The sequence below is a fragment of the Chaetura pelagica genome, unplaced genomic scaffold, assembly GCF_000747805.2.
Source record: "Chaetura pelagica isolate M959 unplaced genomic scaffold, ChaPel_1.0 scaffold343, whole genome shotgun sequence".
NCBI classification, from domain to species: Eukaryota; Metazoa; Chordata; class Aves; order Apodiformes; family Apodidae; genus Chaetura; species Chaetura pelagica.
In genome coordinates, this window is record NW_009952873.1 from 1485014 (window position 1) to 1497901 (window position 12888).

The window sequence follows — 12888 nt, forward strand, 5'->3', positions numbered from 1 at the left end:
TACTTTCCAGTTGTTTTGGTGAAAAAAAAAAACTAGATGCAGAAATGGCAAATCTCAGCCATGATAAAGGAAGTTTTTCAACATGGACATTACACTTGTGAATGTCTTCCTTGCCTTGTGGTAGATGTAAGGTAATGCTGTTCTTTTGGATATCTCATTTTACTCTTTAAGATTTATACTTGGCCACTGGAACTCTGGAGAATGAAAATGTTCAGTGTAAATATCTAATCTTGTTTCTATAGGTTACTGTTCTGCAAAAGCCAGCTAAATCCAGAAAGTCACGTGAACAAAAGGATACTCCTGGAACAGGTACCACACCAAGCTGATTTAAGAACAACTCAGCTATTTATACTTGTTTTTCTGTGCATTTGTGTCTGGTCTGCCAAAACATTTTCTTACTGTGAATATTTCAGTGTACCTCCATTAAGTTCCCTGAATATATCCACATGTGCATACATCTACATGCAATATTCCTGTCTTCCCTTCAAAATATTTTAAAATAATCTGAGCTGGCTCTCATGTCTGTGATCTGCTCAGGTAAGAAAGAGGCTGGTATGACCGTAGAATGCCTGTTCTGGAACTAGGCAGGTGCCAGTGGGACAGGCATCCTTAGCCACAGTCATTCCAAGGTGTTCAGCATCTGCTGCCTGCTTTTTGTGTAGACAGTAGTGTGGGTCTATGTGCCTAAGTACTGATTTTGTCTTTTGAAAGAACTGCTGCTTCCAAAATTGACTGAAATTAGCTAACAAGCTCAAAACTCATTCAAGGTTTGATGCTTGTGCAGCTGTAGCATCGGCCTATTTATCAATTATTTAAGAAAATGTGTTAAATTTGCTTTCTGTATATGCCAAGAAAATTAGTAGGCTGCCTAAACACTATGGTGTGACTATGGGATAAAAGTGTGGGATCACTGTACGTTCTGAAACTTTTCCAGCTAGTGCTCCTAGAAGTCCTTGTGACTGTAGCAATGGCAAGCTTTTCCCTGTTCTTATAGGCCTGCCAGAACATAGACTATTTCACGCTTGGAAAGATACTGCAGGTAGATTGGAAACCCTTTTCTACTTCTGTTAAATTTCTGCTGTAGGCACCAAGAGGGACACTTCAAAACCAGCAGCAATAGAAAAGAAACCACAAAGTCCTGAAAGATACCAGAGAGATAATCAAGCACTTCTACTTCAGGTAAAAACGTTTGCTACCTGATGGACATGATTCTTGGTTGTCCAGAAAATTATGATAGACAAGACATGCTTAGATAAGATGTAGGGCATATAAATTTTATCAGTCCCCACATATTACTATTAGTTCCCACTTTCTGTCAGTTTACTTAGCTGTTTCTTTGCAATGGATGTAGGCTTAAATTTTAAGAACTTGGTTCTGATTCTGAAAGCTTTACATAAGCAGATATTCCAGTACTGTCAACTGGGATGTGTTGCCCTTGAATAAAGAATGTGTGATTGATGTTATCTCCCATAATTTGATTGTGGCTATGAATTTACATTAAACCCACAGAAGATCTGCAAGGTTGGGGGTATTTTGTGGAAGTCTGACAAAAGCAATGTGTCTGAGATAGAAATAGGCAGTCCTGTTAAGATGCACTAGTACAACAAAATGCTCCCTTTGCTAGACTTTGTTGAAAGACAAGGATGTAGGCAGCATGACAGAATGAAAGACTAAATACATAATCAGGAATTGGGGAAGATATCAGAAACTGCCTGCAAATAATGAGGAAGAAGAAGTCAAGAAAAGCAGATTAAAAGCAGATAGATTATTTTTTCTCTTCAAGTGCAATGGTAACTTACCCTGTGGCCAGTTAGCTGTCTAACAATACTTATTCTGAAGCAAAGGCATCATACAAAATTTGTCATATTAGGCAGTCTAAACACACACCCAAGTTTTTTCAGATAGATTTTTACATAAAGGCCAGATGCGCATTTTTCAGTTACTTGTTCCAGTTTGTCTCCCTGACTATGTGCACTGGATCACTATTCTTTGCATCACTCTCCTTCACTCATTGTCTTGTTTACATTTAGTAATTTATTCTGGTTGAGCAATTTCTTTTGTTCAAGATATGTTGACTTGCTGCCTTCCTAGAATGTAGGTATTTTTGTATCACCATTTCATTGTATCACCATAAGGACAGAAGTATTTCTGCATATTCCACAGAATTTGTCACATCCTGTGTGCAATTTAAATCTTTCTAATAGCTTCTGTCTCTTGTTGCTGCTTATAATGTACCTGTCTTGTCTTATTTTCTTATTTTTATTAATGTTTTAGTTGTTTGAAGTACTTAGCACTAAAACAAAAATTAAAATTTGATAAATTGAAACACTCAAACTTACTATTGAGTAGACTTTGATCTGAATCTTGGAATTTAGGAAACTTGCAAGGACAGAAGCAGAACTGCTCTGAGGTCTTACTCATTAATGTCTGTCTTCGCTTATTGAGGTGGAGGCCTTGCAAGCTCAGCTAGAAGAGCAGACACGATTATCCAAGGAACAGGTTGAGGCATTACTAAAGGACAGGCGGATTCACATGGAGGAAGCCCAGGTCCAGCATCAGAGGGACCAGGACAAGATCAAAACTCTAACAGATAAGTGAGTGGGTGAGAATGACCATTACATAGGCATGAGATGGGAAGAGAGGGGAACAATAGAAATACTTTGGCTTTCAGTATATTGCTTCCTGCAACAGGCAGAAAAGCAAATTATGCAGCCATCTGTTTGGTGGTGTGTGGGGAAGAAGATGAATGAAGTAATCTATATATTAAAAATCCTATTTCACACGGGAAGGATATAACCTCTTTCATTAAATAAGAAGAGCTAAACTTGTTAGGAAAGCACCTATCTTTTTTCTTCCATGCTTTTCCAACTTGGAATGATGAATGAGGAAATTAAGGTAGGAACTAGGACAGAAGTTAATGAACTCCACTGGGATCCCTTTTTACAGACTCCATAAGACCCAAAGTCTCTTATATGAGAGTACTCGTGATTTTCTTCAGCTGAAGTCTGATGCCCGAGCCAGTGAGAACTCATGGATGGCAGAGAAGGAGAGCCTGTTGAGGAAACTTGGCAAAGACCTTGATCAGCTTATCAGCACATGCTTTTCCAACTTGGAATGATGAATGAGGAAATTAAGGTAGGAACTAGGACAGAAGTTAATGAACTCCACTGGGATCCCTTTTTACAGACTCCATAAGACCCAAAGTCTCTTATATGAGAGTACTCGTGATTTTCTTCAGCTGAAGTCTGATGCCCGAGCCAGTGAGAACTCATGGATGGCAGAGAAGGAGAGCCTGTTGAGGAAACTTGGCAAAGACCTTGATCAGCTGATCAGCAGGACGCCAGGAAGAGAGAAGCAGAAAGATATAAAGAAGGTGGTTCGAGCAGGTGGTGGAGCTTGGAAGCTCCACAGCAAAGAAATAAAGGTAATTTTTTTGTCCTAGGTAGAGGCTCCTTAAGAGGTTTTGACTAGAAAATAGCAAGCATCTGAGTGTTGCCAAGACAGGCAGCAGCTAGTAGCTGTTTCAAAGCTGTACTGGCTTGCTGTAAGTTACGTTGTTGGCACTAATACTAAAAAAAACTCCCTCTCTTGCCTCAAAATCAGCATTGTTTGTTGTTTTCAGATAAAATGTAAATTAGGATTTATGGTAGCATGTCACTGTCAAGTTTCTTTTATGCCCAGAACAAATTCCTGCTTCTGTAAGCCATGTGATAGGTGGGCCAACAGCTTTTAACCTGCCTGTTGCACATCTTTCTTTTAGTCCACATGGTTTCAGCTAACAAGCTTAGAATGCAGTGTCTGGATCTTCCTCCCTGCTATCAGGGGAGAACATGTGCTTTCAATTGTTGTCTCCCAGGTCTTCTATATTAGTCAGAGTTTTTCACCTATTTTTTCCTTTACTTCCTTCTTCCTTTACTTCCAGTGGGAAGCTGGGAGATCCAAAGTGGGTAAACAGGCAAATAAGGAATTGGAAAATAAACAGGCAATAGGGAATTGTTTTCATCTATCACTGAATGCATATACTTCTGAAATACAATAGTGGGCAAGCAGCTTTGAAAAGGGGAATTACAGCATTAGTTTAATATTTTTAAAGGAAAGAGAAGAGAGTTCTTTAACTGATGAGCAGTCATGCAGAACTGATAAGCCAATTAAGAGGTTTCAGTAGTAGAAGTGGTGTTTGAATATTGTCCTTACTTAATTATTTCCTTAGATGTAGCTCCAGTTGATTTGTATTTGCCTATCATATTGTTAATCTTATCACGTTTGTTTTTCCAGAGCAGGGGAAATTTTGCAGGTGCTTACTTTTAAGTTGTTTCTTTGTGTTCCTCCTCTGTCCTAGTTGCTGAAAGATCGGCTAATGCAGGAACGGAACCTGTCAAGCATGTACAGGGCACAGTGTATTAGTCTGGAAGGTGAGCTGGCTAGAATTCAGGAGGAAGGAGATGCTGGCAGAGAACTCTTAAAGGTAATTAGTCTGTAACCATGTGCTAGCTATTTGATGATCTTGGAGCTTTTATTTTGTTGACCACATGGGGTTTTCATCTCCACAGAAACGCTCAGAAAAGGTGGGGATACGCCTGAAGGTGATGACTCAGCGGTATGAGGCCTTGGAAAAACGTCGTAATATGGAAGTGGAAGGCTTCAAGAATGACATTAAACAGCTTCGGCAGAAGCTGAAAGATGTAGAAAACCAGCTTTTTAAGGTAATAGCTAAGCAATTCTAATGCAGACTATAACAGGCTTGCCCTACAGAGGTGTATTCTCAATATTTAATTGGAGTATTCCCCTAGAGTTAAGGAAATAATTTCTTTCCTAAATGCTCCTTTAGATATTAATATTTGACAAAACTTGCCCTCATGTATTTTATGCAGCAAAAATCAGTCAGGCATGAAGCTTGCTAAGAACTGTCCTGATTATATGTTAGCTGAGTATTTTTGTTGCAACTCTGAAAGTTATTACCTGATATCTTCCACTCACTTAGCTGTCTTAATATTGCAAGGTAGTAATTTGCTTCAGAAGTATATCCTGCAATGAAAATGATTATTGGTTTTCTTCTGGGGGCCATAGTGTTTGGTTTTGTTCCCATAAGAGGTAGATCATTGACTTAAGTATTGTGAATATTCTATTTATTCCTTTGATAATACCTCATTTGTAACTCTGCAAAAATCACTGCAAAAGCAATGGCTGGAATTTGAAGCTGTGTACTGTGTAGTAGCTTCCAGATGTGTAGATGAACAGCAGAACAGCTTAGAAGGGAACCACAGCCTTGCTGTTACTTTGAGATATTTATTATCTAAGATGTGTGAGAGAATAATCTAGGCATAGCTGCTTTTGTCCAACTGACTTGCTTAGGAGTCTGGCAGTGTCCCACTGATTGACTTTTTCTGTACTTCTTGGCACACAGTTGAGTTTACTTTGACACTAAACTAACACTTCACTAAAGGCTTTGATCTTTTTTTTTGTTGGGCTGTAGGTTTTTCAGCTTTATTATTTAAGGACTAAACAGCATATGTGAATGCAGGAAAAATTGCCTTTGATACCTTTACTACAGACCTGTATGGTTTTTAACTGAGGATGTGGTCGTAATTGTATTCTTAATTTCTTTACACTTTTAGCCACAAGAGGGCAGAGGAACAAAAGACTTGATAAAGTCTCCAGAGTGTTCTTTAAATTCTTCTCATCACTCGAGGTCAAAAGGATGACTAAATTTTCTGATTTGCATGTTAAAATATTTGACAAAGAACTACATGACAATGAAACACCCTAGAGTATCGGTAGATGAGGGCTTTGAGAGCAGCTTGCAAGACTGTGCTGCTTTGCCATTGAAAGTGACTGGGCTGACATGATCTCCAGTTCCAGGGTGACAGGAAATTGCAACCCTGGATAGCTTGCCATCAGGAATTCTGATTATCCAGTAGCCTTTGTTCAGCTCAGTGGCCATATGGCATGGCTTGAGACTGGGTGCTGTACTTGAACTGCTCTTGAATCATATGCAGTTCAGAAGGCAGCAGATTGGCCACAGCAGTTAAGCCACCTCTAGTTCTAGTAGCAAAAAGACAAGTATCAGGTCAGTTACTTAGACCTAGATGAAAGTTAGTTGATAAATACATTAACTTGCCTCTTCCTGTGGGTCTCTGAATAATACAGGAATTAGAAAAAAGTCAACAGGTTATGGGTATAATTTATGTACTATCCAGATTCTTCCTCACCAGTAATAAAATACCATAATGTATTAAAGCTTTGCTCTTTATTTTTGGTTCTGGAGCACCTTTCTATTATTGATGTACATTAACCTAATTATATTAGCCTAAGCATCCTCTTTGCTAGCTACAAAGACTATATTTAAGAGTTTCTTCCCCTCATCTCCTCATAATACTCTCTAAATTGTATTCTGTTCAGCTTTATTTTTCTTAACTGGTTTTTCTTTTCCTTTTTAGTTGACTCTGAATATTGGCCCCGACCCGGATCTTGCAATTCTTCGCGAGGTCTGCCAAGAAAACAGACTAACCCGTAAAATCCAAGGAGAACTAAAAAACTTAAAAGCAAAAATCTATGCCTTAGAGAATGAACTACGAGTCTGCTGAAGCTGAGGTATTAGCTGGCATCCAGTTTTAGGAATGGAACATTACTAGGCTGTAATAGTCACATGTGAGAATAGCTCCTGCCTGTCTGTTTCCTGGCATCCAGTGACAGAAGGCTTGAGGAAATCTGCAGTTAATGTCATAACACTGTACATGAGCCATTTCTAATGTGCTAGATTATATTGCTGTTTCAGCTGAGACAGCACCTGATAAGTCTGACATAGAGAGTACACAATGACTGATATATCAGGAATATGCTTATGACTTCAGCTCACCTTCGTATCTGTGTGAGGGGTCAGTGTATACTGGCCTTCACCTCTACTTGGAGCATATGGTTATACCATATAGCCACATATGGTTATAATTCAGTTAATAATCATGGAAGGATCTAGTTCAAGATCTGAATTGCTTGACTGACCTTTTTGTATGTGAGAAACAGCTTTTCATGTGGTTTAAATGATTACTGTTTTAGTGCTTAGGCACTTCAGGGTGTAACTGGAAATTTTATTTGCAAAAGACCACATGTAGGAAATATATACTAAAGTGTATTGCATCTGACTCTTCCCTTGACAGTGGAACTATTTTTAAATGGCTTTCCTATGATTCTAACCTAATTGGGACAAACCTGACTGAACTAATCTGCAAGAACCAGCAACATCTACACTTGTTTTGAATGTTTGGGGGGAAGGGAAATACTACAAGTGTCATCTCGTCTTCTTCCTCCCAGTTTACCTTAACACACAGAGAAAGCCCATAATAAAAAGGCCTCTTCTTTAACCCCTGTTTTATCTGTCTCTGTAGATTTAAACAATGTCATGGTTATGTACCAATAAATTATAGTCAACTTCTGCTCAGCAGTTGTTGCTACTAAACTAAGTGAAATTAAGAGTGGAAGAGCAGGTGTCTAGTTGCTACACGATAAACTTAACTCTAGCTATATGATGATTATCTTCATACCAGACATAAGGACAATTCATTTCTAGAAAACAGATTAAATAATGAAAAGGGTTACAACATGGCTTCAGCCCACTTTGTAATTGTGAGTATTCATGCTTTTACTGTAGCATCAGCAAATCTTGTCCACTTGTAGACTGAGAGCAGATATATGTTGGAAAAGGCATTTCAGTGCCTCTGTTTCTTACTGTACCTTCCCTACCTTGTTAAATGTGACAGAAGTGGCATACTATCTTTCTGAGATATACATCTATAGGCTGCCAGTACTTTCTTTCCTATTGAAAAGAGCTTAGTGTGTGAAAGCATACAGTTTCTTTTGGACATGGTAGTAGTCATTGAGGTCCTCATTCAGTGTCTGTGAGAGGTAGATATGCAAAAGATGTTTTTGTGCTGTCAGGATTTGGAGAAAGAATTGGAATTCTCTGAAAAACAAGGCCCATTTCAATTGTCTAGTCCCTTCTTGTGACAGACTTGCTGTCCTTTATGGCCCTCTGTCGTAGCTTTTATTTTGTATATGTTCTTGAGGTCAAGTTCATCACAGACAGACTTCAGTGTGGGTGACTGACAGTCTGTACCTACATGTTCAACTACTACCACAACTTAAAACAGCCTGTTTTAAAGTATGTTGCACTGATTAGTTTAGCTCTAAATGCAAAAACTGATTCATTAGCAACCTGGGAGCCAATGCCTTGTGGACAGTTGAGGAAAATTATTAAATAATGCCATCCATCATCTAGTCTCTTTCTTCGTTGACTAGTACTTTCTTAGGTAAGTCTAGTAATTAAAATGAGGTTTTTATGTGACATAACATGATAGTGGCTTGAAGATAGCAGTTATCACATGACCTGGAAGGCTGCTTCTGGAAAGTGCTACATAATGAAATATTAGTCACTTATTCACCAGGTTCTGTCAGCTTAAATTCAGCTGATGGGAAGCTAGCAAAAATCTCTCAAACCTACAGAAATAAATGTGTTTGTTTATTTTCAACTCTTCCAAGCTAAATAATTGCCTATGAAATTTCATCTTCTTACTTGAAAGCCATGAAGTGTGTCTGGATAAAGACTGTAGGCTTTGACATTAAAGTTAGTAAGATTGTGAGGAAGTGTTGGAGGAAGAAGGATGTAAATGTTTAATTTCCTGTCTCCCTTACAGGATTCCTTATTGAAAGACTGAACCTAATATCTGCTGATGTGTCAAAATCAAAGTGCAGCTTGAACATTATTCTTAGTTTGTCACTAGGCTGTGAATGTTCCCTATTTGGGGGGGTGGTGGAAATTATGGTAGTGTTGATCTCTAAATTCATTTTATTTGGAAGCAGGAATTGCAAAATATTGTACATGCTCTTTCTGTGTGATGTGATGATGTGAAACTGCCTTCAAAACTACCCTCTAAGATGTTAGTAAAGAATTATTGGCATTTCCAAAAGGATTTCCTGGGAAAGGTTCCAAGACCTATATTAGTCAATTTTCTTAAACAATTTTTGGGTAGAAAAAAAAATGGCATTTACTCCAAAGACAGACTGGGGGTTTTTTGCCAATTTAAGTTGGTAATGTGTGACTTTATCATTTCAAGGCAACTGAATGCCAGGTTATGTATGTATGAGCACAGAATCTGAAAGATGTCCAAAATGGCTGATTCTAGGAATATGGAGACTATCCTACATAGAATTAAATATTGGAACTGGACAAATGTTCTTATCGTGAGCCAAGATACTGAAATGTTTCTTGCATAAATAGGAGAAAAATAAGCAGCAGGAGAAAACTTTATTGTTGTGGAGTCTTAAGGAAGGTGTGTGTACATTTCAGAAAGGATATTGAAATGGGGGTAAGCCACAGAAGTACAGGTGATTGAGCAGAGGAGAAAAGGTTATGCAAGAGCTAATACTGTATAAATGACATTAAGAAGACTGATTAATATACATGTATCTTGAAGATGAAAAACTACTAAATGCAAACAACTCTATCTCAGCAGAGAAAGGCTGACCAAGAACCAGTAGCCTGAACCTGAATTTTTAAAAAAGCCCACATTTTAACAGAAAGATCACACCTTTCCCCTCACTATAACTGTATGTAGAGACAACAAATTCTCTGTCTCTGTCTTCAAATAAAAAAACTGACTGCACTTCTGGAGAAGGTAGCTTGTTTTAATTATTTATAAGGTTTGACACATTAGAATTTAATGAAATATAATGTGAAGTAAGAGAATGTTTCCTTCTGGCTTTAAACCTATTATTTATATTCAGATTTATATTCAGTATTTGCAGGAGGTTTTTCAGCACTCATGTAGGTGCCTTAATTATAGGAATGTATGCTGTGTCAGCTCAGCCTACAAAGCAAGGTTACACAAGGTAAGAAAAAACAAAACAAAATTAAAAGATCCATTATGATCTTTTCATGCCATAACTTGCAGTAATTCCAAAATTAATTGATGCTGTGAGTGTGCTTAGAAAGGCAAATTCACAGCAGCCACAGTTCTGATAGTTGTCAGAATAAATCTAAATAATAGTATAGTATACCCTTGCATGCAGTGGCTGTAGTTAAATTGCTTATGTAAGTAGTACTATCAATTCAGAAACATGCTCATTCTATCTGTATAGATGGACTCTGTGGGCAGCCCAATATTCTGGAATTGTAATGTCTCTGTATATGTAAGCCAGGAAGTAATTCTTTGATAATCAGATACTTCTTGAGGCTAGCCAGAAGGAACATCTCTGTGCTTTTTTTCTGGTGGATCTGTTCATATTTGTGAAAAGCTGCATCTGTCAGACTTTTAATGACAGCTCAGAAACACATTTTGTTCTGCTACACTAGAATGTATTTTTGCCTACTCTGTCAAAATCCTAATAAAGATGTTTCATTTGTCCGTGTTCAAAGCAGGGCTATAGGTCATTTTGACATTTAAAGATTTTTCTTTCTTATTTTTCTGTTGCTTTGAACTCTTAAGAAACATCCCCTTTACTCCCTCAACATTGACTCTTAAATTTGTGAGTCTAGCTGTAGAAGTATACACATTTTTTAGCATGTGGACTGGGATTATGTATCAAAGCATACTTGATGTGGTATGGAAGGCGTGGGAGCTAAAAGCTTTGACGATTCCTTTTGGCTGGGGTATTCCTAGGGTTCAGACAAAAAGAAGAAGGTTTGTTTCAATTCTTGTGTTGCATTAAAAGTTTAGGACTTTCTGTCTGGAACAGGCTATCAGAGGTAGCTGGAATTAACCCCTTAGCAGGAAACATTTATGCTATGACAAGTATTTAAGAAAAGGGGAGGCGGGGAAACTTCTGCTATTCCCCATATAGCATCAAATGAACTGTTTGGAGAAAAGACATCTTTGAATATGAATTAGAATGGCTGCCCTTAAAATAAGCTCTGAAAATACAGCTTCGTAAATAGAGACCTTAGTGGGGCAGACTATTCACTTATACTGACTAAATTACATATTTTAAGACTTGGAATGCTGTTGTATTGTCGACAGATTACAAATGTGTAAATACAGGTTATTCAGAAAACACGGGCTTTCAGCACAGAAGTGTTCCAATGTTAAAGCAAGACAATGATTAACTACACAAGCATGAAGGGTTTCATTGTCACAATGAGTTTGACTTGGATAAAAAGGTCTGGATTTACCCTGGTGAAGTGTGTCCAGGTTGTGCTAGACTCTCCTGTATTGATGCAGAGATCAAACTGCCTTTCTTTTACTGTAAATGTTTATCTCAGTAGTCACTTCTAAACTGTCCAGTAAAATAGTTTTGGTTTTTTTTTCCTCTTCAGTGATTGCTTGGGTGGATAGAATTCTGCTTGGCATCATCACAACTGCTCAACTTTGTGTTCTCTTGCATCCCCAATAAAATGACTGTGATGCATCTTTGGAACTTCCTGAAAGATAAAGATGATAAGCACAGGGACTTAAAACATAAATTGGTGCTTTTAAGGCTGGGGAGGGAGGAGATGCAGGCAAGACTTTAGTTAGATTTGAAAACAGGGATTTCCAAAATTATCAAATATGTAGATGTATCTTTTATTATGGTAAAAGTCTAAACCGTGGGTAAATCTTTTGAAAGTTCTTAGCTTAAAGTATATAAAAACTTTTTTTCTGGAAGTGCGAATGTGCTCTAGATATTGAGAAATTGTTCGGATCTGCAGATGGCAGTTCAGGCCAAGTCATGGAGCAGGAGTTGCAAAGAGGAGCTGCTTCTAGTGGTCCTAGGTGAAAATCATGAAAAATGTATCCTCTTTACAGCAGAAAAGGAAGGGCAGTGACTTCTGTGTCATTTTATCTGAGCATCTAGAGCTGAGACCTATGAAAAAAAGACAATAGTGACTGAGGCTTTCCACTGAGACAGGTTAAGTTTTAGGAGAGCAATAGTGTGACTTTGATGCTGTGAGTCAAAATCGGAGCAGAAGGAGCAAAGCTGTGTGACCAGCAAGAGGAATTCTCAAACCCAGGCTCAAGCCAGTTCATACATATCAGCACAACTTAACTGGGCAAGAATTCCCTATTGCTATTGTTTATTATGGTCCACAGTGATTCCCTTACTGTGATGTTAAAGGGTAGTGTTGACAGGGATTTTTCTGGGATAGCTCCACCAGTAGTGCCTTTTAGAGCCTGGCCCATTCCTGAGGAGCCAAAAAGGGAAATAATGGGAACTGTGTCTTGAGAGACTGCCTTTTCCTCTTAGAAACACTTCTGCCTTTGAGCTGTTTCGATTATGAATGTTGAGATGAAGTCATTGTTTGTGCTTCAGAGCATGGCTGAGGTCAGGAAGAGGGGTGTGGAGCCACCAGAGTGGTGAAAGCTGGGGACAGTTGGGAGTTTTTGGTGTGGAGCTGGTAATTAGTGTTAAAATGAAAATCACAGAAGAAAGAAGGGAAGCGGCAGATAATTGAACCTTTGGGGAGCTGACAGAGAAAGGATGTTGGCACAGAGCTAGAAGTAATTTACAGAACAGAGAAACAGTTGTTAGATAACTAGAAGCAAAAGCATAACAAGAAGAGGCAAGGATGCAAAGAGATGGAGTTAGAGCAGAGAGCTGGGAGGAACAGGAGATGCGTGTCCTTAAGTGCTGCACTCATATCAAAGGCTGCTCTTATCCTGAGGAAACATAGCCAAAATAGAAAACAAACAAAAGCCCAAACAAAGCAAAAAATACTAGTATGGCAAATTGTTGGTTTCTTTGAAGCGGGCACACAGTGTAGGCAAGAAGAGGTATATCCTGAAGCCAGGAGCAACCTGTCCAATGTTTGAGGATGGCCTGTCAGGGCAATCAGTACCATCAGTTCCCTGAGTCATCCAAACAGGATGCAGGCTCTGCTCCTGCACCACCTGCTTCCAGCTCACTTGTTTTTTCTTTCCC

The 12888-nt window shown here is 38.5% G+C and overlaps 1 protein-coding gene across 1 annotated transcript in view; it reads left to right on the forward strand.

The window, feature by feature from the left end:
• CCDC77 (coiled-coil domain containing 77) overlaps positions 1-6584 on the forward strand; it is a gene marked incomplete at its 5' end in the record, with an annotated part of 12708 nt that extends 6124 nt beyond the window's left edge. The window contains 7 exons of the mRNA XM_009995220.1: positions 243-309; positions 1085-1179; positions 2446-2594; positions 3187-3424; positions 4340-4465; positions 4551-4703; positions 6438-6584. Coding sequence (XP_009993522.1) covers positions 243-309; positions 1085-1179; positions 2446-2594; positions 3187-3424; positions 4340-4465; positions 4551-4703; positions 6438-6584 — 975 coding nt within the window. The remainder of the gene's footprint in view (positions 1-242; positions 310-1084; positions 1180-2445; positions 2595-3186; positions 3425-4339; positions 4466-4550; positions 4704-6437) is intronic.
• Between the last annotated feature and the right edge of the window lie 6304 nt (positions 6585-12888).